The following is a 27,651-nucleotide window of genomic DNA, read 5'->3' as shown; positions in this document are numbered from 1 at the left end:
CTACAAAGAGAGCCAAGCTAGCCGTCTTTTCCCCACCTCCAGTCTTTACGCTAAGCTAGGCTAACCACGTCCCAACTCCAGCTTCGTACGCATTGTTTTTAATCATCTTTTTTTAAATTCATATTAAATCTTCTCACTGAGCAAATTAAAACGTTGGAAGGCATTTATTATGCATCAGCTTTTCACTCCTTTTTATCGTCTGCCAAAAGGTCCATTTATTCTGGAAGCACATCCCCTATTCATGTCTTCATACATGTAAAATGCCAATCAGTGCCCAACAGAATCACAGAGATTTCCCAGCTCTTGTCTTTAAATTAATCACATTAACGTCTCAAAGTTTATGTGTTAATGATTTATTGATTCATAAATGCTGTTATTCTCCTTAACATCACCCTGAAATGACCAGATGTAATGAAATGGAACGACCTTTGCTGTCCTCTCATTCTGTATGTACAGTATGTGATCAGGCTGGGAAGCGGCTCACGTGAAGTAACAACGAACGACGTCTCTCCTGACAAGCTGCCATTAATAATGTAGAGTCTGTGGGCCGACAACATATACAACTTGCCTCACAAGACAATGCTCTTGCCAGCGGAGGAATATAAGGAATGAATTGAAAAGACAGGATATAAACAGCACATCAGAGTCATGCCGCTAGTTTCACAGCTCTTCAGTGTATTTTAACGTCAGTATTGTTCTGAGCACTGAAGTTTAGACACTGAACTGATGTGAACACGGGAAATAAAAAAAACAGGATTAAATGCAGGATTCAACAGCCTTTATTTCAAATGACCCTCTTGTAAAACTTGGAACAGAAAAAAGGTGCAAACAAATAAAATTCCAAGATAAAACAGTACTATTACAATTAAAAGAGTCATTAGACAAAAAATCCTGGATATTTTAAAATGCACGGAAACCACTGTTCTCTGTACTATAGGCACCAGAAATTGTAAACACATTGGAAATAAACCTGGAGGACATTAGATGTATTAATGATATTTATGTGTCGCTCACACCGGCTAACAAGTGCTGCAGTTATTGCATGGCAGAGGGACCACGTGTACACGGACACAAAGCTCTGTATCAGCACTTGGAAGTGTGGGTGCATATGTGTGTGTATGTTTGTTCATCTCTACTCTTGCTCCTCTATTCTTACTCCCAACGAACAAGGACTGGACAGTGACGGAACCCATCCAGTACTTTCATACAGGTCCGCTTTTGCAAGGACTGTCAAATCCTGTTCCTCCTCACCCCTTCATCGTCTGGCCCTCTGATTGGTCATCCAGGTTTATTTGCTTCAGACTAAACTGTGCTTCTCTTGTACCGCACACAACAAAAACACCACAATAAAATGGCGCATGGCAGAACATACAGTAATAGCGTCATACATGAAGGGAGCAACATTTTGGGTGTCACATTGGTCCAGTTTTTAAAAAGAAAAAGCATGTGGAAATCCTGCCCTGCAGCTGGAAGTGAACGGACAGTTCACTTATCTCTCTACTGGTCCCTGACAACGATCTCACAAAACCACAACCATAGCCATGACTACCAAAAACACCCAGCTGGGGACAAAGGGCCGCGCAGCATTCACCGCCTTAAAGGGAATCCCTCGGGTCACTTTTAACCAGCTTGCAGTATGAGATAAAAACTGGACCCATATATTTATCTGCTGGTAAAAGTGCTGATACTGGATAACTGGTCAGACAGTGTTGTGTATATATTCAAATACACCTCCTGCAAAATGACAAAAAAAAGCAAATATAGGTATTCCCCAAAATGTGGAACTATTTCTTGGAGAATCTTATAGTGAGCTGTAAGGACTAATCCTTATTGTTTTGAAAATAAATGAGTTATTTGAACTGATTTGCAAATGATGACCTACAACTATAAATGTTTCAGTCATGTTATTTTTTTGGCTGTATCACCCGGCCCTACTTGTGACCCCTGGTCAGTTTGTAGATGTTTATGAGTTGGGGGAAGTTCAAAGAGTCCGAGAAGACAAGACTCAACAAGAAATTCCTTTTTTTTCTTTTTCTTGTTTCCTATTTTAATGATCTTACAACCCTTCAGGTGTGTCTTCTGACCCAACCTCTCAAGGTTAGGAAACACTGCTGTATATGATCTTTATGGAGTGTAGTCATTGAGAGTGGAAGCATCAACCTCTCGCCTATGGCTCTGAAAAAGTGGGAGGTTCACATCATAATCACATAAATACAGTACTGTTCAGACGACTATCTGCTACGAGACTCTGCTCGCCCTACAGAGGGGGAGGGGGGAGGGTTACAATATACACAGCAGAGAGAAGGGGGAGTACAAGGTAGCATAGACCAACCACAAGATAGCCATATCTACTGTCGGTATTGACAGACTATTCACTGGCTATCCGTTTTGGTAATGATATAATATTACTATAATAGACACTTGGAGTTATTGGTCCAGTAGCTTACTTTTCTAATGATTCTGCTGTTTTTGTCTCTTTTTTCAGAAAACAACAACAAAGGGAAATCAAAATGGAAGAGGAAAGCTGAGTAAAGACGGGAAAAGACAGCTGCCAGTCTTCAATAGCGTCCCGCTGCAGAGCTCCAGGCTGTGGCCCACCTCCGGAGCTCGGACTCATGGTGGAACATCACGTGTGTTATTCGCGCTTCCTTATCAGTAAATAACATTTACATGCCACTGTATTATGTTGCGCAGTGTATTGTTTTATCACGCTTATCATTGATAAATCAAGTAGCCTACTGAGTACTTAATACATTGTATCTCGTCCATGCAACACGACCTCCACCAGTAAAACCAAGGTTAACAATACAAACTTAATATTTAAATATAACTCTAACTTATAAAGCTAAGTAACGTTAAGCAGCAAATAACTTATAAATCTTACGAGTTTGCTAATGTTAGCTAGCTATAGTACCGTCAGCAAACTAACATTAGCACAACAGGAAAAAAATGCTAAAAGCTTAATGAAATCATTTAAGCTACGGTTAACATACGTTTGATAATGTCAATAGCATAGCTAGCTAATATATATTAGTAATAATATATATATTAAATTGTATTGTTTACCTGCTGTTGTTGGTGGACATCGTGTGGCTTATTTAAACTAATGAACGCATGCTATCGTATCATGATGATTGTCTCTGGCGTACACAATTTCCAACTTCCTTCTCTAAGCTCTGGAGGACGTAGGCCCAAACCTGGAGCTCTGCAGCTCTAACCTTCTCACAGTCTTTCCTTTTTTTCCACTCCATTCAGTGTGATGTCATCTTGTCTTTTTAAAGGAATCACGGTGGAAGTTTGTAGGCTTTAGGCAGGGGACATTAAGGGCAGTCCAACTATCCACACTGTGCGTCTTTTATTCGGAGCTGTAAGGATATTTGTGGGTCTGGAACATATTTGGCTATTTTGTTGCCATATGACTGCCCTCCGGTTTCCCCCACTCATTCTCCGGACACCCTTCTCGTCACTTCCACAGCTGAGTGCTCAGGGTCTGGCCGGAAGTCGTCGGTGGAACCGCGGGCCAGCCAGTCGCGGGTGCCCCTGACTGCCCACTCACAGCCATGCCTGACATCTGCTGGGTCATCTGAGTGAGAGGAGGAAGTCAGTGTTACAACTCATCAGAGCTCAAATAGACAGCTCATCCCAGAGGCAGACTCCCATGCCTCCATCTCTCGCTTTTCACCTTCGACTCTGCTCTGAAAGGCTTCCGGCTCCCCCTGCCCTCTCCACCCTCTCCACCCTCCCACCACTCCCCACTTCTCTGTTCACCGCCAAGGAAATGAGATCCAAAAAGAATTTTAAACTGAACGCAGAAGCTGTGCCTACAATACTGGCGAGACCCCAGCCAGCACAAGCCAGCAGCCCGACTCAAACACGTCCGCCGGTGCAGAGTCCTCCACCAAAGAGACAACGAAATGCATTCGCCAAAAGGGAGAGAGCAAAGGTAAGCCGTGCTACTTGTTTACTGTATTTATTGTTTCAATTAGGGACAAAAAAGTTACATGACAGAAATGTATTTTTTTTTTAGGAAAAATAATCCAATATATTTTTTAACAATAACCGTGGTTATAAACAAATTAAATAGGTGACTAAAGCTGTTCTCATTACGCTTTTAACAAAGGCTGAAGGCCAGATGGAGGTCATTACTGCACTGGGCTTTGCACAGGGAGCAGATAAATGTGTAAGACCATATTTTAAGGACCAGGATTAATGGCACTCTTTGACAGGAGGTGCAAAGGAAACACATCTTTATTTAGGTGACTAGAATTACAGTAATAATGTAAGTGTGCTTCATAAAAGATTAATGTGCAGAGAAAATGGAGCGGAATTCCAATCAGCTAAATGTTATAATGAGTTTATCGTCACGTTAAAATGAATGAATCTGTGTTTTACATATGTACAGGTACTGTATATGTCTGAGGTATACCTGGCTCATGTTCCACTGTCCTGGCTGCTGTCCTGGCTGCATGCTGTACATGTTCTGGCCTTGGTTGGCTAACATCACGCCCTGCTGATGCATGCCCATGTAGCTGCCGTTGGGCAGTGCCATCCCCGACATCATGGCCCCCCCGCCCATCATGGTGGTGGGTGGGACGCCTCCACCCATCCCTGGAGCGAAACCCTGCGGAGTGAACTGCATCTGAGGCTGGCCCACGTACATTCCTGCTGGAGCAAAAAACGCACTGAGTTCTTCATGTTAACTTCCCAACTACTGAGCATATTTTTTTTAACTCAACATAAGAGAGAGCAGAGCTGTTTTCCAGTATCTGCTTTTGCTTTGATTCACTACAAGATATGTGAAAATAATTAATTTCAAGATTAAATAGTGACTCTTTAAAATCCAAATGTAAGAACTCTTAATAGTGTCAAACTTCCACATCAGAGCTAAATATTCAAAACACTTTAAAACACTAAGTGTGGCTACTAAAGCCATTCCCGCAGATTTAATTTGGGGATTCACAGGTAAAAACTTTGCGTTAGAAGAGTAAACATTGAGACTTCTTTCAATAAGATAAAAACTGAACATAAACGTTGAACTAAAAGCTGCAAAACAAACATTTACTGCTGCTGCTTAATTAAAAGCATTCAACTGGCAAACATCGGGGTGGCTTTTATTGTGAAGCAGCCATAGGGGATGCAATGAATTTGGCACTCATTGGGTCAACCAGGACTTCAAAATAAACCTCAACGATTGTAACTTTAAACTCACAACTAACTAGACAAACCTAATTATAAGTTTGCTTGACTGGGCTTTCAACACACCAAACAGCTGAAACACTTTTTATTATTGCTTCTAAAGATTAATGTGAAGCCGCAGAATATCATATTTTCATGAGAATATATCATCTATCAGTACATTACCCATCAGCACTGCATGAGACCACTGTGGGAATGTGATGAGTGGCAAAATAAAACACACATTTATGTGAAAAGTGACCTGAGGGAGTCAAAAGGAGACAACTTCTTTAAAAGGACAAAATATCATAGTTCGCTGTGTTGACTGCATGTACAACATGTTAGAGACTTCCAGCGGATACTGAATTAAAGACTCTTTTCGCAGTTCACATCAAGTCTCAAAGTTTTGAAATCCTCAACTAGTACAGATCAAAGTGGAATTCCATAAAGGATCCAGGGCGACGTGATAGTCGAGTGGTTAGGGCGTGGTATAATTAGCTGAAAATCGTAATCAAATTTACACTTAACCTGATGGAAAATGTAATAAACCCCAATAATGTAATAACTCGACCAAGAATGTAATAAAGTGGGGGCAATTTAGTAAAAGTCAAAACATTTCTACTTTTAAATGTTCTTCATTTTTAAGTTAAGTCTTTTTCTTCATTCCACATTCGATTGTAAAGCCTTTTTGAATGCAGACACTTCATAAGATCAGCGTGGCGAAGGAAACACTTCATTCACTAAGAATCACTGACGGATTGAATTGACTGTTGCCTTCTTTGCTCGCTTGTGTAATGTGAGCCATATTCTGATAGAGTTAAAGATCCTCTCTGGTCTAATGGACGATCCCTGCACAACGACCAATCAGCATGGGGTATGGGCAGGTTAATTTTCCATTGATAGGGATTTTACTTTATTGCATCCTTGTCTGATAAACAACATACCACTTGGCACCAGTTGAACATTTCTAAATTCTACATAAAGCCTAGAGTTTACATTTTCCAAACTTGAAATCAGTGTCAAATGTGTTATAAGAAAGAAATTATTACATTATTGGTTACATAACAAATGGGCGCAAATGCCCTGAACAGCGGGGACCCGGTTCGTTTCCCTGCATATCATTCTCCTACTCCTCTCCACGATCACTCACAAAAAAAAACTATTTTGATAATTTTGTTATTAGCTTCACTTAGAGCCACATCCATCCAAATACAATACAGAGAGGCACACATGTTCATGCAAATACTGTACGCACGCACACACACACACACACACACACACACACACACACACACACACACACACACGATGGAAGTCAGTGATTTAGTGATTCGAGGCATTAGCCTGGCGAGCTTCTCTTGGCTTTGATCTGCATCTGTTTGGATTCAGAGAGGACAATAAGGCAGCAGAAAGCCCTTCATCCTGATTTCCATTCCTAATCCTCTATCATGCAGCAATATAATCAATATGCACATGTGCCTGCTGTACAAATCTGACACACCCCGAACGCTCAGATGTATGTAGCATGTATGTATGAACCACAACCTACATACACACACATAAACAATTCTTTGCACTTCAGTCTCTCCACATAATAACTGTGAGATGAGGGTGAATCTGCACACACTTTTCTATATGTACTGCTGCAGTGGGTCTAAAGTGGACCTGCCTGCATTTCAGCACGCTGACCTTTCATCTGCCTTCACTCTCCTCCATTTTTATGATGCATCTTTCCTCTGATGTATGTGTGAAAGTGTGTCTCTGTGTGTGAACAAACACCTTTATCTGAGTGTGTGCTCTTGTGCTTATAGACGGAATCGGAGTTTCGAGCTTCCGGTGGAATCGCAATGCATGCTGGTGTGGCAAGCCTAGAAAAGTGAGCACCAACTCTACAAGGGCCGCCCGATTTCTTCTCTACGTGTTTACATTGTATTTAGCTTATTCTTCAAGCGTGTTGTAAACAAACCTACTACTCTACAATGAGTTCTGAACTCCTTTCTTATGATGAGGTTCAGATGTGGAAAGTATTTTGCCGCAAGCGGAATTGAAAGGTTTCAGGAACAAAACTGGAGCTTATTGCCAGGGTGTTTGCTGCATCAGAGATGGGCATTGAGGAGCAACCAACAGCTAACGAAAGACTTTCAATCACAGAAAAAGAAAAGACGAAGCTTTTGGTTATGCCGAGTGGCGTTTCAGTGCCTGATCCCTTGACATTGCAGGATGGCTGAGTCAATGAAAACAACAGCATGACTTCTTGGCTGCCGATATACCTCAGCGATATAACATCATTTTTAATGTCTGACCACCCAGGGAACGATGTCGAGTTTCATAAACCAACTTTGAACGAATACAAAGAAGGCAAAGCATTTAGACTGTTTGACTCTGGCTGGTTGAAACAAATATCTTTCAATCCTCTCGCAGATTCTGAGTTTTGCTTTTTGAAAGCAAAATGTACTCATTCAATGAAAGTTTCCCATACGCCACATTCGGCATGGATCTGCGCAGTCAAGAAAACTGGCGATATCATAAGTGCTTATTGCAGTTGTGTTGCAGGGTAAGCTATTATAAATATATACCTAACTTGTGTTTGTTAATTATTATAAAACTCAATATATAGAAAGTACATTTGTCAATATATAAATCAATTAGATAGACTACATACCCCAGGTCGAGTTCAGGATCAGAGAATTCATTTGTTGGTTTTCCTTGCATGAAATGCTCACTGCAAATCCGCGAAGATTTCTTGGGCTCCCAAGACTTCCCATTGTAATCCTGTCTCTTTACAGCGTTGGTCCATGCTAGCCTTCTATCATTGTTCTTTAGTGCTGTTGGAAATGGAAATATTCGAACGGGGGCTTGCAGTCGCAATTTTTCATCAAACGAGTGTAATTGTGAAGCTCACAATGAGATTCTGCCCATTTATTTAGCTTTCTCCCACTGTTTGAACATCCTTTCACCACACAATGTCGGTGTCCAAATCCCATAACTAGAAGAGCGATGATTACACACTAAATACTTGCCAAATACAATGTAAACACGCGGAGAAGAAATCCAATATGGCGGTCCTTGTAAAGTTGGTGCTCACTTTTCTATGCCCGCCACACCAGCATGCATTGCGATTCCACCGGAAGCCCGAAACTCCGATTCCATCTATATTACTGTATGTTCTCCCCCGCTTATGAGACACTATGTAGTGTTTGCTTACATTTTACATGTACAACACATTTAAGTGGTTTGACCTGCCAGTCATTGATTTCAATTAAATGGAAGCTGTTGAGGATTCACACGTCGGCAACTGCTATTTATTATGACCAAAAATAGTCTGTAAATAGTCCATAAAACTGTCTCCAAACCTGAGGGGCACGACCCCCCAGTGTTATTACATTACAGTTCATTTAGCTGTCGCTTTTGTCCAAAGTGACTTACAAAAAGTGCAAACAATCATGAGGATACAACTCTGAACAGCAAGAATCTAACAATTACATTATGTTCAAACAGGTACAATCCTTTAAGTGCAGAACACTAGCTTCAAATAAGCCAAACAAAAGTGCAACATACAGAAACACTAGAATACAAATGTAACTATTAGTTACAAATAAGCCAAACCAATATAAGTGCAACATACAACAAACTGTTTTTTTTTTTGTTCTCATTCATTCGTCGAGGTGCAGTCGAAACAGGTGAGTGTTCAGTCTGTGATGGAAGGTGTGAAGACTGTCTGCTGTCCTGACATCAATGGGGAGGTCGTTCCACCATTTTGGAGCAGGATAGCAAACAGGCGGGTTTTGTTTGAGGGGAATCTGGGTCCCACTCACAGTGAGGGAGTAGCAAGCCGATTGGTCGATGCAGAGCGAAGTGAGCGGGTGTATGGTTTGACCATGGCCTGGATGTAGGAAGGGGCTGATCCATTCACAGCACGTAGTTATAAATAAGTTATAAGGTAAATCTTAGGGGCAACAAGACAATTCCAGAGAGAGGAAAGAAGAACACATACTGTATATCTGCTATATAAAAGTTTTACGTATTCAACCATATAAATTGATCAACGTGTGAGAAAATCATTGTTTGGTTAAACTCCAACAACTCCCTGTGACGATGGGGATCACGAGTGGACCTTGGAGAGTTGGAGACATTAATGTTTGCCCGGTTAGTACGGTTCACCTGGGCTGGTCTGAAAGCTGTCAATTGGACCTTGGTGCGGAACAAACCGAGACCACCTTTTTACCATAGTTATGCACAACCTACCTCCAGATACGACTCGGTGTACTTTGTGAGATCATTAAGTCCATTAAACGTGTGTGACTGTGGTCCTACAGTAATAAGAGTCATTACAACATGCGGCCGATTTGCTTGTAATCAGTTGTTTCTTGCGAGCTCTTTGAGATGTCAAAGAACATAAATATACACATCAGAAGGATTAAAGTGCTGCATAAACTTCTGATGATGCAGGATGACAACTGCCAAAACTTCATGTTCACTTCAGCAACTCCTGAGCAAAATATCTCTTTAGCTGTTGAATGCTCCACTATGTCCACCATTCATCATTCCTTCATCTGAGATGTTTTGCTCTAAATAGCTGCCTGCTGCTGGACACAACGTTGATGAGAGTGAACCAAAACACCACATTTGTGGACTATAAAACCAAAACAATTAGCAGAAAGATGCCAAAATAAAAAAGGTAAGATGCTACCTGGTGTGAAGTCTGAGCAGTTGAGATGCCAACAGTAGACATTATTTTATTATTATTATTGTAAGTTAGGGTTATTTCCTGAAGTTGAACAGATTAAAGAATATATTCTTACGAGTTGCTACACATTTGTTTAGTGTGACCGCATTTTAGCCCGTAAATTCCTGGACATAAATATGTAGATGCTGGATGAGAAGATCAACCTACTAGATGATAAAAGGGTTAAAATAAAATGTGTCATGTGTCTGTGTGAGTGTGTTACCTTGTCCTGGAACAGGCTGTTGCTGGCTCTGCGGTTGACTGGCCACTGAGCTGCTGGCATACAGAGACAGGATAGAGTCTTTAGATAAAAGCTTCTTCTCCTCCGCCTTCGTAGTGGTAGTGGTAGAGGTAGAGGAGGATGCAGAGGAGGAGGTGGAGGGGTCCGCCTGTGCAGGTGCTGTACTGGAACTAGACTGTCAGGGGGTTGGGAGGAAGAGAAATGCCATGAATTCCCCCAAACATATGTTTTGATCTCATGCTGTATAACATTTGTGCTCTTGGTCACCTTACACATGGATATATAATACAGCGCAGTTGGATATACCAATAGTCGGGTACATGCTGAGTACATTTCCAACACTAGTGCCGATTAGATACATTTGACACTAATAACAAAACAATCCTTTTTTCAATGCCTTGCATTTATTTTCCAGTTCCTTAGAAAATAATATAAAAATAAAGCTTGGAAACTTTATTTACCAAATCAGCACAGAGATCCAGTCCATTTGAAAAGGTTATATTTCAGACAGGCCTTTAGGTCTATTTCTTTTAATCATAAAGTATATTTTATCATATGTTAATTAGATGTTTTCTTAATAGCTGTTGATACAAACTCAACCCTTTCTTCATGTTTACATCTTTTCTTGATGTATTCAGCATGATGTACAATCCACAGCGCCTTGAGATCGCTTTTAGCTAGGAAAGGCGCTTTACAAATAAAATGTATTATTATTATTATTATTATTATTATTATTATTATTATTAAGATATTTACCATTCTGCTGCTCTAAGTTTCCCTATTTAACAGAACTGCTATTTATTGTCATCACTTCTACTTTGCCGCTCTTTCGATCACTGTAAAGCTTCTGTAAATGAAACTCAACACTTCCTGCACATTAAAAGCATTCAAGCAGCTTAAGGGTATAATTCCTCCTTTTTCTGGTATATATTTAAAGCTAAACATTAGTAGAACAGCTGGAATAACCTGGTGACAAACAAATGGGAAAGTAGAAGCTACTAAGTCGTATTATTGGCCATTATTTGAATACTGACATTTAAGTTTAAACATGTTTTTCTAAAAAAGAACCACAATTCTTGAATGTTAAATCTTGTCTAAACACAAGCAGCCGTACATTAGCATTGACTAAATAAAAAAGTGTTAAGTTGGCAAAATATTAATTGAAAAACTAAAAGTATCACACCAAAGAATAAGCAGACCAGGCGTCTGACCAGACATCTAATGCAAACATTTGTATTTTTTTTTATCAGTACGAAAAATCAGTACTGAATGTCCCTAAAGGACTTCATGTGATTTAACATTTAATTCTTCATTCTCTTGGATTGCTCATTTAGAGTTTCACAAACATTCATTAGTTGAATTGACAGTGTTTCTATGTTTTTGCTCATTATATTTGTTTTAAGTCTACACAGGTAGAAGAGACAAGATAAAAATAAAGGACAGGGGAGAAAAGAACAGAGGAGAAGCAACGTCGCTGTAAGTGAGACAGATGACATTAATTAGGAAACTGCAACGAGAGTAGACATGAACTGTTGCAGACAGGGCGCGCGCGCACGCACACACACGCACACACACACACACACACACACACACACACACACACACACACACACACACACACACAGCTCTCTTGAGCAGGTGTTACTTTTATGGCAGCTCCATCCATTACACATAATGGGTGTGTGCCCTTTTTTGTTTAAAGTGTGTGTGTGTGTGTGTGTGTGTGTGTGTGTGTGTGTGTGTGTGTGTGTGTGTGTGTGTGTGTGTAAAATATTAAGTTTGTGTTTGTGTGTGACTAAGGGAATTCAGAGTTATTATTCACCAGAGAAAGATAGTGTGCATGTGTGTGTTTGTTTGTGTGTGTTATCACACCGTCTATACACACACACACACACACACACACACACACACACACACACACACACACACACACACACACACTGGAGAAAAGCCTATAAAGCCTGTTCTTTGCTCGTCTTTCAATCAAGAAATACTCTCCAGTTCATGAGGATATGATTGCTGTAAACAACTGTTGTTCAAACACGAACACTTTACTTGAAGCTTGACCGGATAGATTTTCCCGTGATCTCGTAAAGCACATCATCGTGGAGGTTCCCATTCCCTCAAATGCCTCTTGGCGGAGGAGCGAAGAACTACAGGTGTATTAGATGCTAAAGTTTTTACCGAAAGGGAGCACCACTGCAACAGGAATCAGTTGTTTACCTGATCTGATGGGGAAGTAAAAGGAACAGCTGGCTGTCGTGGAAACAGCATTACTGTTATATTTTAATCTTTAATCAATAATCGAGCAGCTTTTTCTTTAAAAATGTAAATTATTTCCACACATTGTAAGACGGTTGAGCTGCATCAAGATTAAGAGTGAGCGAGGGTGTCCCATTTGGAAAATACAATTCGTCCATCCTCACATCTCCTCCTCACATCTCTCTCGTGCAGGAAACGACACAAGTCAGGGGGGAGAGAAGTCACTTTAGCTAAAAGGAAGGCGCCCGTTACTGTTTATACACTATCTGCTGTACAGTCCTCTCACCTGTACAGGAGCTTTACTATTCACTTCCCCTCACTCGGACTCCAACTGGCACCATATAAATCATAAAAATGTTCTATTACGCCCAAAATGCATCATAAACATACTTATAATGTGTTAGATTCTTCTTATAGCGCTGTATATTTATAGTTATAATCCTTCATAAATATTCTACAGTGCTTTATAAAAAATACACACATTATAAAGCACATTATGAAGACTTATAAGGTCATGTATCATAATACTTCATAGTTGCTGATCATTCACTGACATTGCGTACTATAAGTGAAGCCAGTTAAGGTGAATCGGGTGTTGACAGGCAGGATGGAGCTTCCTATTAATAGCTGCAGAACATTAGCATGATACTGGCTCCTGATTGAAGTGAACAGAAGATGAGAACAGGCAGCAAACTTTCCTCCCTGGATCCGTCTGATGTCAGCTACAACATCACTCAATCAAGGGGCTGAGCCTATTTGCTGCTAAGCTTGTTCGCAAAGTTGAAAAATATATTTAACAGACTTCAAATCCCTCAAACTGCAGTAATCTCCAGCCATTCAGCTTCCTCCTTCAACATATATTTTGTAGAATGATGGCGTGACTGAGTTAGAGTCTACCAGCTCTGAACCTTTGTGATAATACCATCATCCAGAAGGATTTAGGAAGGGAGCAGCAACATGTGGAGCATGTGGAATGTTAACCAATAAAGAAACTGCTTGGAGGTAGGGTGAGTATAATTACGTTGGTATGAAACTCTAAAACTCTAAAAGCTCACTTTACACTACCTGTCTAGCACAAAACAGCAGACAGACAGTTAGACACTAGCTTGTGAACAAAGTGGAGCATTTAGCAGCTAAAGAGGCAGAAGTTTTTCTCAGGAGTTGGTGCAGACATATATTTGGTTGTATTATTTTTATTGATTGTTGTTAATGTATTGTATTTATGGTTGTGTGTGCTATATGATTATAAGTTGCTGATGTTGAGCGCACCAAAAACAAATCCAAATCAACTGCTGTTCATAGGACAATAAATAATTGAATCTTGAATCTACACTGAGGGAAATGGACAGATATTCAATCACGCCAGGTTTGAGAAATGCATGTTAAGGAAGTGTTTCCCAAACTGAGCAGGGTGAGAAATGTGCAGTGAAACTGAATATGAGTCGACCTCACAGCAGACACTTCGACATGTCAGTGTAACTAATAATATGAATAATTGCTGTACTGCATTGCTGGAATAAAGGCATTGCTGTGACATATTATTACATATATTATAATGTCTGCTGTGAAAAAGGTACATTTGCAAAGAACAAAAGAAACAAAAGTGCTCTATTAGGATTGCTTTCAGAGTCACAGAATATCAATATATTATTGTCAAAGTAAGTGGTCTAGTTACTGTGAAGCAATTGAGACGGATGAGATGTTTAGTAGCCTTTACCTCACAGGGGTGCACGTTTCCTAAAATTCAGGCCTCTTTTGGCACAAATGCAGTCGCTTAAGTCGAAACATTTTCTATCGACCTTTCACTCCGTCCTATGTCTGTGACTGCCAGACCCTCCAGGAGTATTAGCTCCATTTGTTTTCAAAGAACCGTGACGCAGTCCTGCAAATTTCTTCGGCCAAAGCTAAACTTGCTGCACACAATGTAAAATGCAGCGATGCATCAGTCTAACGTCACTCCTAAAGGAAGAGAAATCTAAGCAGAGTATGTCACATGTGCATCTGTCCTTTTCTTTGTCTTTCTCAGTCACACACACACACACACACACACACACACACACACACACACACACCACATAGTGTGTGATGTGTTGGGGGGCTCCTAGCAGCACATTGTGTAATAGAAAGCCTCTTCAACAAGGCTCCATTCTTCTCAGCCAATGTTGGTGTTGATGGGTGCAGCCAGAGCTCTGAATTACCACTCTGACAGCCTCTTCCTAACTGTCGCTATTCATAGACCTCTACAGCCAAATACACACACACACACTCTCTCTCTCTCTCTCTCTCTCTCTCTCGCTCTCTCTCTCTCTCTCTCTCTCTCTCTCTCTCTCTCTCTCTCACACACACACACACACACGACTATCTTTCTCCCTATGGCTTTTCATTACCGCTTGAAATACTCATAAACTCCCCTCTGATAGACCATCTGTGGCTTTAATACCACGCTACGCTCTGTGATTGTGCTAAAGGATTTTGGCTATTAAAAAAAAAGAAAGAAAGTAAAGCTCACCTTGGAAATCTAAATCCAAGAAAGAGGATGCCAGTAAGGAACAGGACGTGAAACAAATGAAAGACAAAATAAAAGGAAGAACTAAAAGGAAGAAATCATGAGTCAGTTCATTATGACATCCCTCTCTCGACTTCTTGTTCTGCTTGAAACAAACTGCATTTATCTCTGTTTCTCACCTTCTTCAGCAATCAACAGCATTTCCTTCTTGTATTTTCTTACTTCATTCTACCTCCATCCCTCCACTCCTTTCCCCCACCCTCCCTTCTTCACACTTTCTCTCTCACCCCTTTCCAAGTCATTTGTCTTGTTATCTCCTTCTCTCTTTCATCCTGATTAGTCCTCAAACACAACACACTTGAGCAGAGCTTCTACTTTAACATAACGTGCATGTTAACACAACAGAAGCCAGCAGCGGGCAGGCAGCTGTTTTCAGAAAAAAAGAAAAGAATAAGTTACAAGAACTTACTGTACATTACCATTGTAACACAGACATATAAGGTTATTGACTATCTGGAGAAGATCAAAACAGAGCTAGAAAGAGAAGGACAGTGGACACAAAAATCAAAATAATTGTTATGTTTATAGCTTGTAGTTCTGCCCCAAAGTGCCCCAAAAAAAATCAATGAATGCAGCTTGAATAGGATAGAATCATCTTTGAGGTTGATCTTATCTTTAGAAACAGGTACACATATTCACATTAAACAAACCCATGTTGCATTAACCTTGTGTGTTTCCTGGTAAAAGCTCTCTTCCTATCTTCAACAGTGATTTGTCTTGAGGAGTGCTCTTTGATATGATGTCTTTGTATGTTGGCTGCAGATGGTGTTCTTTCTCAGAAAGACATTCCCTTTGTATACTGGTTTAAGACTTTTGAACTCTTTAGCTCCTCATCATTATGACACTCTACAGTTATAATCACACTTTACCTCTATGTACTTTACTTACTGTTTTACAAACTGTTTACATCTTTGTGTATATATTTATTAATTCTCATAATGCATATATGCACATTTGTTTGTCATGTCCTAGAGCAGGGGGGGCCAACCAGTCAGAGGTTAAGATCCAAAAATGTTACTATGTTACTGCAAAGAGCACACACACACACACACACACACACACACACACACACACACACACACACAAAGACCCTCCCTCCCAAAGACACACACACGCTCACACAGACAGACACACATAGTGGTCATTGTGGTCACTCGAAGCAATTCTTTCACGTGTGTCAGTCCGAACAGATGGATACTTTGATTGCACGTGTTTCAGGGTAGAAAACACCGACTTACAGACGTATGTTGACCCAAACATTGATAGTAGCTTGAGTGCAGCCCGTTTCACATTGGGATATTTTTCCATTGGCACAGTTTTCCAGAACTCAAGGGTCCCTTCCCTCAGAACAGGTTTCAGTCGGTCTTCCTCAGAAAGTTCAATCATCTCCAACTGGGCCACCGCCTCGTCGGTGACTAGCGCATACCTGTCAACCCTCCCGTTTTTCCCGGGATTATCCCGTATTTTTACTTCTATCCCGTTTTTCTTCCTTTTAAATATTTTCCCGTAATTATCCCGTATTTTTAACCTTTAAAAAAAAAATAGGCCTAATTAAAAAAAGTGTAAAGTGTCCTCCGGTAGAGCAGAGGGCAGTATTATGTTTAACTTTAGCTGAAAAACGTTAATCGCCAGTAAACACACAGAAGAAGAAAACAAGAACAATAACACAGAAGAAGACGAAAGCATATGGATGAGAGTCACAGTAAACGGGAGATAGATGGAGACGCAGTTGTACCTGCCAAACAAGTTAAAACGTTATGCAAGTACCTGAACAAATGAGAGGAGACCTTCCCTTATTTATTAAAAGCAGAGTCGGGCAAACTTGTGCTTTTTGTAAAGTGTGCCATTCAGATGTTAGCATCGCACACGGTGGATTAAGTGTCTAAGCACAAGCACGCCAAGAGGCACAAAACCTACACTGACTTCAATGACTTCATGTGTGACAAGAACTGTGTCGGAGGCAAACCAAGTGACCAAAGCTGAGGGAAAGATGTCGATGCTTTGCGCCAAAAAATAATGTAGCCTTCAGCTTCTGCGATGATTTCAGTCGCAGTGTAGCGGACATGTTTCCCGACTGACATCGCAAGGAAGTCCTCGTCGGGGGAAACAAAAGCCACACAACTCATCAATCATCAAATAAATTGATGATAATAACTCATCAAATAAAATCCATAATACATACATACATACATACATACTTTAAATAAACATGTATTTCCTGAATGTATATACCCGTCCCTTATGTGTTTACGTTTACATTGGTGGCTGTTAAAATATGGGCGGAGTCCGGCAAAAAAATTATCTTATTTTGAAATTCCAATGGTGACAGGTATGTCCTAGAGCCTGGGTTGTGACAATATATATATATTTGATGTATTACTTCTCATTATGCATACAGCCTACATTTACTACATTCATTTTTACATTTAGTTTATTCATTTGCAATCCCTGTCTACAACATATTTAGGACTTTATTTTATATTTTAGTCCTATATATTTTAACATGCACTATTTATTGTCTTTGATTCTCATTTTGCTTTTACTTGTGGGATTTTCCTTTTTTTATATACATAGGATATAGGCCTGCATATTTAATGAGCATTGTTTAAGGCCGTGGTTCCCAACAGGTCCAGCCTCAGGGTCCAGTATTCTAGTCATTAGTCCAAGGTCCACACATAAGATAAATTACTACAAATTAAATTTTCACAAAATGTTAAACAACATGTGGGCTTAAAACACAATGACATAAAACACATTGAAAGTGCAATTACCTACAACTACGTAAATAAAGAGAAATGCAACCAAAAAAAGAGCATATTATGGCTGACAGACCAGTGAAATTAAATTGCTGTAAAGGCAAAGCATTAAGTTAATAGGCCAAATAATACACAAATAATAATAATAATAATAATAATGATATTAGTTTGATCTGTGGTCTCTATAAAGGCCAAACAGAGAAGCCTCATCAATTGTGAATTTAATTTTTTTCAATACTCATTTGGCTGCTTTCTCGCCTGCTTTTTAATGTACACACATACTGTACACACGCTCTGCAGTGTCCTTCACTGTCGAGTAGAAATTGTGAAAAATATATTTAAGGCAGGTGACGGCACTTAAAAATAAAAGCTTGGTTCCAGAATCTCGTGAGTCACTTGCGGTCCATTCAGAATGCTCCCGCGAACCACTTTTGGACCGGGATCCACCAGTTGAGCGTGAGATTCAAAATTTTCATTACCAACGACTGCTTTGTTGTAATTGTTGTGCCTAATAGAAACGTGAAACTAGTATCAGGCGCGTGCAGGTGATACGTGGCCACAGAACAGCACGAGTATAAAGGCATCCTCCCGAGGGAGTGTCTCTGCTCCGCATGCACAAACGCTGTTCCGCAAGTTCGGGGCTGTGACAGGTGCGAGCTCCACCCTCCCTACGGGCTGAACCAAGTCGCTCGGAGCTCATCAAGTTGACTTTTGGAACTTTGGATCCGGAGATGGAATAGACAGATGTCTCCTCTCCTTTGATTGCACCAGCCATGCCAACAGTTAACGACACTCACATACACGTTTATAAGTTGCAAATGGATATATTCAGTCCACAGTTCTCTAAAAACATGTTCATCAACAACACTGGTGAGAACGTAGTGACTTAATTTCAAAGCATATACTTGGATCATCTTCACATTACTTTGACTTAAAATATTACTAATTAGATTATGATATAATAATGTTTAGCATACACCCTTATCTAACTATTAATACATTAAGAGGCAATATACATGTCCATGGGAAACAAGGAGATGAAGAATAAAACAAAGATGCATAAAATATATAGAAAATAAACACGGCACTGCAACAGGTGGGAGGAGAGAGGGAGTGGGAGAGAGGGAGAGAGCAGCAGGTCTAGCAGAACAGAGCAGATGGAGGTGGGGTGGAGATGGTGTTAATATGGATTAATACGGAGGTAAATGCAAACAAGCGCACACTGAAATGTATTAACAACAGAAAGGAAAAGTTTAGGTGCCGCCCGAAGCAATTCTACCGCTAATTAATGGTCAAAGTTTGATGAACACGAACCAGAACTCCCTGTCCACTGTTTGTTTGTGTTACAGTAGTCTGATACAATGTTATAATAATGGCCTAGTTTACTAGTGCATGCTTTTTTTTATCACCACAATCTTCCTTGTAGCTAAATCCCACCTGCTCCAAAACTGACGGTGTCAAATTGCTTGACCTTCGTAAATCTCCTCCTATTATTTGCACGATTCTCCCTTAAATGTTTATGCAATGAGGAGAGAGATGCACCTTGCAGCCAAAATGCCACATAAACTGCAAAGCCTTAGTAAATCTGGCCCTTGGTCTCTTATTGATTCTTAACAAACTGGGTAACCCGAGTGAACCCGGCAGCTTTAGGGGAAAACATTTGAAATAGGATTGGTGATTCAAGCCAGTGCTTCAGGTGAGTCTGCAGCATCGCACTCAATCTCTTATGGCTGGTGGGACTTCATGCTCCATTTCTTGTGTGTCCCTGTCCTTAACCTCCACCTTCCAATATTCACTCATTCCTCTCTTGACCTGCTCTCCACCCACTCCTCCCTCTTTCCATCCATCTGTTGCCCAGGAAATGTTTTTCTCCCCTAACGTCTTTCTCTGCCCCTTGTTTCATCCCTCACTCTTTCTCCCTCCTTCCATCCATCTTTCCCTGACCTGTACTTCAGTTTACAGGTGAAGGTGAAGGTGAAAGTGTACGGTATGCCAGAATTAAAACTTTCAAATATTTTTAATGTTAGTTAAAAACATGTAACTTACATTATCAACATAATGTGAAGCGGTAACAGTGTTGACTCAGTACAGAGGGAATAGAAGTAGAGCTGCCTGATTTTAAATATTAAAGCCATGTTCCGTGTCTGTGTTTATTTATTGGATTACATTCAAAGTGGCAGAAAGGAGAAAACCTTGCTTTGCCGTTACACAGGTCCAGCAGCCCGCTGTGACTGCTGGGGTTTGTTCTGGCTGAGCTCAAGTCTCTTCAGCTGCTGACGGAGGCTACGTCTGACGGAGGCTACGTCTGACGGAGGCTACGTCTGACGGAGGCTACGTCTGACGGAGGCTACGTCTGACGGAGGCTACGTCTGACGGAGGCTACGTCTGACGGAGGCTACGTCTGACGGAGGCTACGTCTGACGGAGGCTACGTCTGACGGAGGCGGCTGCTCTTTTTTTTTAAAGAGAAAAAGAGTGAGAGCGCAAGTGAGAGCGCGAGAGAGAGCGAGAGCGAGAGAGAGAGAGAGAGAGAGAGAGAGAGAGAGAGAGAGAGAAAGAGAGGGGTTGTAGGGGATAACACAAATCCTCACCCTCCTACAAGGCTGTAATCGTATTTTTGTAATTGACATATTCACAAATGGCGAGCTCTCCCAATGCCGGTTAATAGCTGCATGAATCAGCAGGCAGCCAGCAACCTCTTTCTTCACACACCCAGCTAATCACTGCTGTAAAGCAATATCCGCCTGCTGAATCCCAAAGTCAGCCCTCTGATTGTGTGTGTGTGCAAGCTCCATAGGATGTGTACTGACTGTCAAAATTGTACGCTTGTGTTGACTGCACGTATGTATAGGACAGAAAAGGTTGATGCAATGATGGCGCTACAGGTAAGTTCATGGAGGTGCCTCTTGGGAGCAAGCTTCCTCTAGGTGAGTAAGGGTTCAGGAGATACACTCATTCTACAACTGGGAGTTCAGCCTGATGGTGGCCCCACAGGAAAGAGCCAACCCTGTCTCGTACCAAATTACGTTCTCATACAACTAAACTGCATTTGGAAGGAAACTTATTTTCTCCTGGATTATGGTGTAGTTTTAAACACGTGGTTAACGTTGTGAATTGAAACAAAACAATAGGAAACAAAAACCAGGCTGGAAGATCATATACATCCAATGTGTTTCTTCCTCTAGGAAGCGGAAGCAGAAACATACCATTAGTTTGTCTGACATGTTGCTTAAAGACAAACAATCACAAGTTAACCTTCACAATTGCACAAATGCTTTTCTTTTATATGCTACTGGTGTCAGATATGATGTCAGGGAAAGTCTCTCCGCTCCACTGGACATGGCTCAGACTAAGACAAGCAAGATCTCTCCTGGTGCTAAAACACAACGTTTGGCCGTGTTTGGAGGCAACATGCAAGAAACGTCTTTTGACCCTGGTGGTTTGTTAATACACAAAGAATAAAAAAATGTCCTGACTGTGAGAGCTGCAGTGAACTCCATCTTCTGAATAAAGTGCTGGGGTGGAAACAAAATGTACTCTTTGACATTCAAATAATACTTCCTACAAGACAGACACTGCTGCCGCAGGCGGAGGGCCTTGTGAGAGCAGCCTGTCTGATATCAAACAGCCACTATGGAGCAATCTGCACTTGCAGTCTATGAAGTGCTGTGTGAGTCTAAACTCTTAACAGATAGCACAACTCTGCAGTGATAAATAATTATAATCTAATGACTCCTCTCCTATAGTCTACAACTCCATGGATCTCTTGTATGACGGCCATAGACTGTATAAAATATGGACGTAGTTGGCGTGACGTCACCCAAAGGTTTCTGAAGAGCCGTTGTGAAGCTCAGTGTGGGTGGCCATCTTGGTAGTGACGCCAGCGTCTAACTCCTGGCTTACCCTGGGTGATGCAGCAGAGCAGATAGCTAACAACAGATAATCTTTCATCATTTGCTTCCCTTTTCTTTCTTTTTTTACTGTTCTTTGAAGAAATTCTAAAAAGAAAATAAATGAAATAATTCCGTTTTCTCTTGGTGCTGTACACCAGTATGGTCCTGGCTGTATTTGAATTAATGCACATTTAAGCATATATCCAAGTTGATAAGTTAGAAATGCTTATAGAGTATGCATTAACACATGTATTTGTACATACCTGACATTGATTAATGAGGATCCATGTAAGAGTGAGACTAAAGTTCATTAAGGGGAGGATGCAAGTCGAGTATGAGACAGGAGGAAGAGGACATGTGAAGGGCGATGAGGAGAAGAACAAGAGCAGTACTCTATGTGAAGATTCAAGGTAAATATATTCTTGAGAGAGAAAGAATGGTGAGTGACAGTAGAGAGAGACGGAAGAAAATGGAAGGAGAAGGGAGAGTGGAGACATACAAAGGGAATAATAGAGCAGAGAAAAATATATGTGTAGGTGTAGGCAGAGAAAAGGTAGACCATTACTGAGAGGGGAGAAGCGATACGGTGTAGCAAACTTAATAACTTCTATTACTTGTGTAAAACACACAAAGTTACTTACAAAATGTTTAGGAATGATGAATCTCATACACCAAATCACAAGAATGATGCAAACCTTCAGTTATGGCTAAACAGTCACCTGCAGCCTCGAAGAGCCAAATCAATCCTGTAGCTTCCACTGCGTTGGTGTTGCCTTTTGCAACATTACACTGTTTTGATGAGGTAATAAAGCTTATGAACAGAAATAAATAGAGCCTATTAATCAGCCACATTAATGGGTGCAGTATTGTTTTTGGGACTTTGATTAAGGGAGAGTGAAGGTTGATATCTTTAAATTGCAATTGTATAAACAAGACCGTCCATTTTGCAGTTAATGGGAATTTTTTTTTAGAAATAATAAGAAAAAAAATTAATTGGTACGAATATTAGGAGACAAAAACTGTTGTCACTGTTGCCACACCGATGCTCTCCAAACTATCACTGCATACATTTCCGATGGTAGCACTCAAAATGCATGGCACTTTTTGAAACAGTGTGGTCAGCTCCCTCGACCGAGCTTATTAACATTAACTGTTGGCTGTAAACTCTGTCTCTGGTTTTTAATGCCTGCTAGATCTTACAATAAAAAGAACCATGTAAAAGGCTCTCAACTTTGCATTTGAAGGCTACAAGCATAATATCATTACAACCTAGCATGACTTATATGAAATATTATATATTATAAAGCAGGTCTCCCCCTATGTACAAGACATGGGAATAAAGGAGCAGCAGTCTTATTGTACTGCATGGTTAAGCCATCCTGTGGGCCCACCACTCATGGGAAAAACCGCTGGGGTCGGGTGCGCTGTCACATGGGTGGCAGTGATGGTCAGGGACCTCGACGGACCAGACCCGGGCAGCAGAGGCTGGCTCTGGGGACGTGGAACGTCACCTCTCTGTGGGGGAAGGAGCCGGAACTAGTGCGGGAGGTGGATCGCTACCAGTTGGATCTGGTGGGGCTTACCTCCACGCACAGTCTTGGCTCTGGAACCGTACTCCTGGATAGGGGTTGGACTCTATTCTTCTCCGGAGTTGCCCAAGGTGTGAGGCGTCGGGCCGGGGTGGGGATACTCACTAGCCCCCGGCTGAGCGCCGCTACGTTGGAGTTTATCCCGGTGGACGAGAGGGTCACCTCCCTACGCCTTCGGGTTATGGGGGGGAAAACTCTGACTGTTGTTTGTGCCTATGCCCCAAACCGCAGTTCTGAGTATTCGGCCTTCTTGGAGACCCTGAATGGAGCCCTGCAGGGGGCTCCAGTAGGGGACTCCGTAGTCTTGCTGGGAGACTTCAACGCACACGTGGGAAACGATGAAGACACCTGGAGAGGCGTGATTGGGAGGAAGGGCCTCCCTGATCTAAACCCGAACGGTCGTTTGTTGTTGGACTTCTGTGCTAGCCATGGAATGGCCATAACAAACACCATGTTCGAACATAAGGATGCTCATAAGTGCACGTGGTACCAGAGCACCCTAGGCCAAAGGTCAATGATCGATTTCGTAATCGTATCATCTGACCTGAGGCCGCATGTTTTGGACACTCGGGTGAAGAGAGGGGCGGAGCTGTCGACTGATCACCATCTGGTGGTGAGTTGGATCAAGGGGTGGGGGAAGACTCTGGACAGACCTGGTAAACCCAAACGGGTAGTGCGGGTGAACTGGGAACGTCTGGAGGAAGCCCCTGTCCTGGGGATCTTTAACTCACACCTCCGGCGGAGCTTTTCAGCCATCCCTGTGGAGGTTGGGGGCATTGAACCTGAGTGGGCGATGTTCAAAACCTCTATTGCTGAAGCTGCGGTGATGAGCTGTGGTTTCAAGGTCTTAGGTGCCTCAAGGGGCGGTAACCCTCGAACACCGTGGTGGACCCCGGTGGTCAGGGAAGCCGTCCGACTGAAGAAGGAGTCCTTCCGGGTTATGTTATCCGGGAGGACTCCGGAAACAGTTGCAGGGTATCGAAGGACTAGAAGGGCGGCAGCTTCTGCCGTGTCAGAGGCAAAGCAGCGGGTGTGGGAGAAGTTCGGAGAAGCTATGGAGAAGGACTTTCGATCGGCACCAAGGTGCTTCTGGAAAACCATCCGGCACCTCAGGAGGGGGAAGCGAGGAACCATCCAAGCTGTGTACAGCAAGGGTGGGACCCTGCTGACTTCAACTGAGAAGGTTATCGGCCGGTGGAAGGAGCACTTTGAGGAACTCCTGAATCCGACTAACACGCCCTCTATGGTTGAGGCAGAGCTGGAAGCTGATGGGGGATCATCGTCAATTTCCCTGATGGAAGTCACTGAGGTAGTCAAACAACTCCACAGTGGCAAAGCTGCAGGGGTTGATGAGATCCGTCCAGAAATGCTGAAGGCTTTGGGTGTTGAGGGGCTGTCTTGGTTGACACGCCTCGTCAACATTGCGTGGAAGTCTGGGACAGTGCCTAGGGGTTGGCAGACCGGGGTGGTGGTTCCCTTATTTAAAAAGGGGGACCAGAGAGTGTGTGCCAACTATAGGGGTATCACACTTCTCAGCCTCCCTGGTAAAGTCTACTCCAAGGTACTGGAAAGGAGGGTTCGGCCGGTAGTCGAACCTCTGATTGAACAGGAACAATGCGGATTCCGTCCGGGTCGTGGAACAACGGACCAACTCTTCACTCTCGCAAGGATCCTGGAGGGGGCCTGGGAGTACGCCCATCCGGTCTACATGTGTTTTGTGGATCTGGAGAAGGCGTATGACCGGGTCCCCCGGGTGATACTGTGGGAGGTGCTGCGGGAGTATGGGGTGAGGGGGTCACTTTTGAGGGCCATCCAATCCCTGTACGCCCAAAGCGAGAGTTGTGTCCGGATACTCGGCAGTAAGTCGGACTCGTTTCCCGTGAATGTTGGCCTCCGCCAGGGCTGCGCTTTATCACCAATCCTGTTCGTGATTTTCATGGATAGGATATCGAGGCGTAGTCGTGGAGGAGAGGGGTTGCAGTTCGGTGACCTGAGGATCTCATCGCTGCTCTTTGCAGATGATGTGGTCCTTATGGCATCATCGGTCTGTGACCTTCAACAGTCACTGGATCGGTTCGCAGCCGAGTGTGCAGCGGTTGGGATGAGGATCAGCACCTCCAAATCTGAGGCCATGGCTCTCAGCAGGAAACCGGTGGATTGCCTACTCCGGGTAGGGAATGAGCCATTACCCCAAGTGAAGGAGTTCAAGTACCTCGGGGTCTTGTTCGCGAGTGAGGGGACAATGGAGCGAGAGATTGGCCGGAGAATCGGAGCAGCGGGGGCGGTATTACAGTCACTTTACCGCACCGTTGTGACGAAAAGAGAGCTGAGCCAGAAGGCAAAGCTCTCAATCTACCGGTCGATCTTCGTTCCTACCCTCACCTATGGTCATGAAGGCTGGGTCATGACCGAAAGAACGAGATCACGGGTACAAGCGGCCGAAATGGGTTTTCTCAGACGGGTGGCTGGCGTCTCCCTTAGAGATAGGGTGAGAAGCTCAGCCATCCGTGAGAGACTCGGAGTAGAGCCGCTGCTCCTTTACGTTGAAAGGAGCCAGTTGAGGTGGTTCGGACATCTAGTAAGGATGCCACCTGGGCGCCTCCCTAGGGAGGTGTTCCAGGCACGTCCAGCTGGGAGGAGACCCCGGGGAAGACCCAGGACTCGGTGGAGAGATTATATCTCCTCACTGGCCTGGGAACGCCTCAGGATCCACCAGTCGGAGCTGGAGGATGTGGCCCGGAGAAGGGAAGATTGGGGTTCCTTACTGGAGCTGCTGCCCCCGCGACCCGATCCCGGATAAGCGGTAGACGATGGATGGATGGATGGATGGTTAAGCCAGTGAGCCCATTATGATGCACTATTATATGAAAATATGTTTTTTTTTTAAACTAGAATTAGCGCCTTGCGTTGGACGCCTCCACCAACCAGTCAAGCAGTTTACATTCATGTCGGTCCAAAATGTCATCAATTCATAATTTTATCCTATTATTATCCCTAGACATTTATGTGAAATTGTCTTATTTAGCAAATTAATTATTAAGTGGCCAAAAGTGTGTTTGTGAGGTCCACCACATTCTAATCAGTGCAAGTAGACGTTCGAGCCAAAATTGAAGAAATTTCCTGCAGGCGTTCCTGAGATATCACATTCTCAAGAATGGGATGCACATGAGGTCACAGTGACCTTGGCCTTTGATCAGTTCTAATCAGTTCATCATTGAATCCAAGTCGACACCTGTGCCAAATTTGAAGCAATCCACTGATGGTATTGAGGAGGGTATCGCCTTCACGAGAATGGGTCGGACAGACAGATAACCCGATATAACATAATGCATACGGCTGTTGCCGGGCCGGAAGCATGAAAATCAAACTGTTATCTCTTTGACATTGTTCAGGTTGTACATGCCGGGTGTTACTCTGGCTCCATGCACTCAGTATGGAAAAGGGGAAGTACTCTGTTGCCCAATAATGCTAATGATATGCCATCTGTTGGCATGGAATTAACACTAGGTTACCACTGTAGGTAACAAGTTAGCCAGGTATGCTAACATTAGTGGCTTATGTTAAAGCACCCAAATATACTGTTTAATATACTGCACAACCATTAGCTCTGTTTTTGGAAAAGCTAAAAAAGACACCAAGCTTTAAACTCTGTATCACACCAACTCCAGCCCCTCTGACAAGTTGAGGATTCCAAGCTTGAAATACCTGCTTCACTTTGTTATTATTGCTGCTGAACTAGGATTGGACAATCAGAGACAATCAATTCCAAACCATTTTGACTGTTCTGACCTTTGAGGGAACCGACAGAAGGAGAGGAGGATCCAACATGGAGGAAGCCACAGTATTAGCTGTGCAGCACCATCAAAGATTCACAATTTTGTGAGTTTCCTTCATATCAACTGACAACTCGATAGACCAGCTCGTTTCAGCTTCTAAATTGCTATGTGCACATGCATTACATTTTTAATTTACATTACATTACAGTTAATTTAGCTGACGCGATTGTCCAAAGCGACTTACAATAAGTGCGGATACAAACTCCGAACAGCAAGAATCCTTCAAGTACATTAGCTTCAAATAGGCCAATAGGCTATATGTGCTACATATAGAAATTACATAATATTTAAATTCCTGCATGTGCAATAGTTACATAAGCAGGAAGTACAATGTCAAGTAAGGCAAATTAACTCAAACATGTCATGCCTTCAAAAGGAAAACTTCCCCGGCTTCTGCCAGTGTATTGCAAGTTTGTGTGCGTAACGTTTGCAAGTGAGAGAAAGAGAGAGCCCCGGCTCACTTGAGCTGGACTGACCGGCTCCTCCCTTGCCTCTGTAATATTTCATATCTCCTGGATCTCCTCTAGACACACTTTTTAATTCACAGAAGAGCCCTGTTTTGTTTGTTATCTTTCTACATGAATCATCGAGTCTCTGATCTGATTCAC

At 42.4% G+C, this 27,651-nt stretch overlaps 1 protein-coding gene and 1 long non-coding RNA gene across 4 annotated transcripts in view; one reads left to right on the top strand and one right to left on the bottom strand.

Annotated features, from left to right (window-relative positions):
* Positions 1-763: 763 nt before the first annotated feature.
* Positions 764-27,651, bottom strand: part of LOC115020148 (stromal membrane-associated protein 1-like) — a 93,043-nt gene continuing 66,155 nt past the window's right edge. For 2 of the 3 annotated variants that reach the window (XM_029450068.1, XM_029450070.1), the window contains 3 exons: positions 10,125-10,317; positions 4,427-4,665; positions 764-3,583 (listed from right to left, as the gene is read on the bottom strand). In XM_029450068.1, the coding sequence (XP_029305928.1) occupies positions 3,464-3,583; positions 4,427-4,665; positions 10,125-10,317 (552 nt within the window). In that variant the 3' untranslated portion in view covers positions 764-3,463. The remainder of the gene's footprint in view (positions 3,584-4,426; positions 4,666-10,124; positions 10,318-27,651) is intronic. The other variant, XM_029450069.1, reaches the window with a different exon arrangement.
* LOC115020150 (uncharacterized) lies at positions 2,285-7,073 on the top strand. Its single transcript, XR_003833541.1, has 4 exons — positions 2,285-2,391; positions 2,486-2,630; positions 3,476-3,943; positions 4,403-7,073. It is a non-coding gene; the product is annotated as an uncharacterized LOC115020150 (long non-coding RNA).

Source organism: Cottoperca gobio, chromosome 15 (assembly GCF_900634415.1).
Source record: "Cottoperca gobio chromosome 15, fCotGob3.1, whole genome shotgun sequence".
In the NCBI taxonomy this organism is placed as follows: Eukaryota; Metazoa; Chordata; class Actinopteri; order Perciformes; family Bovichtidae; genus Cottoperca; species Cottoperca gobio.
The sequence above is the reverse complement of the archived record's forward strand: the minus strand, read 5'-3'. Positions and strand labels throughout refer to the sequence as shown.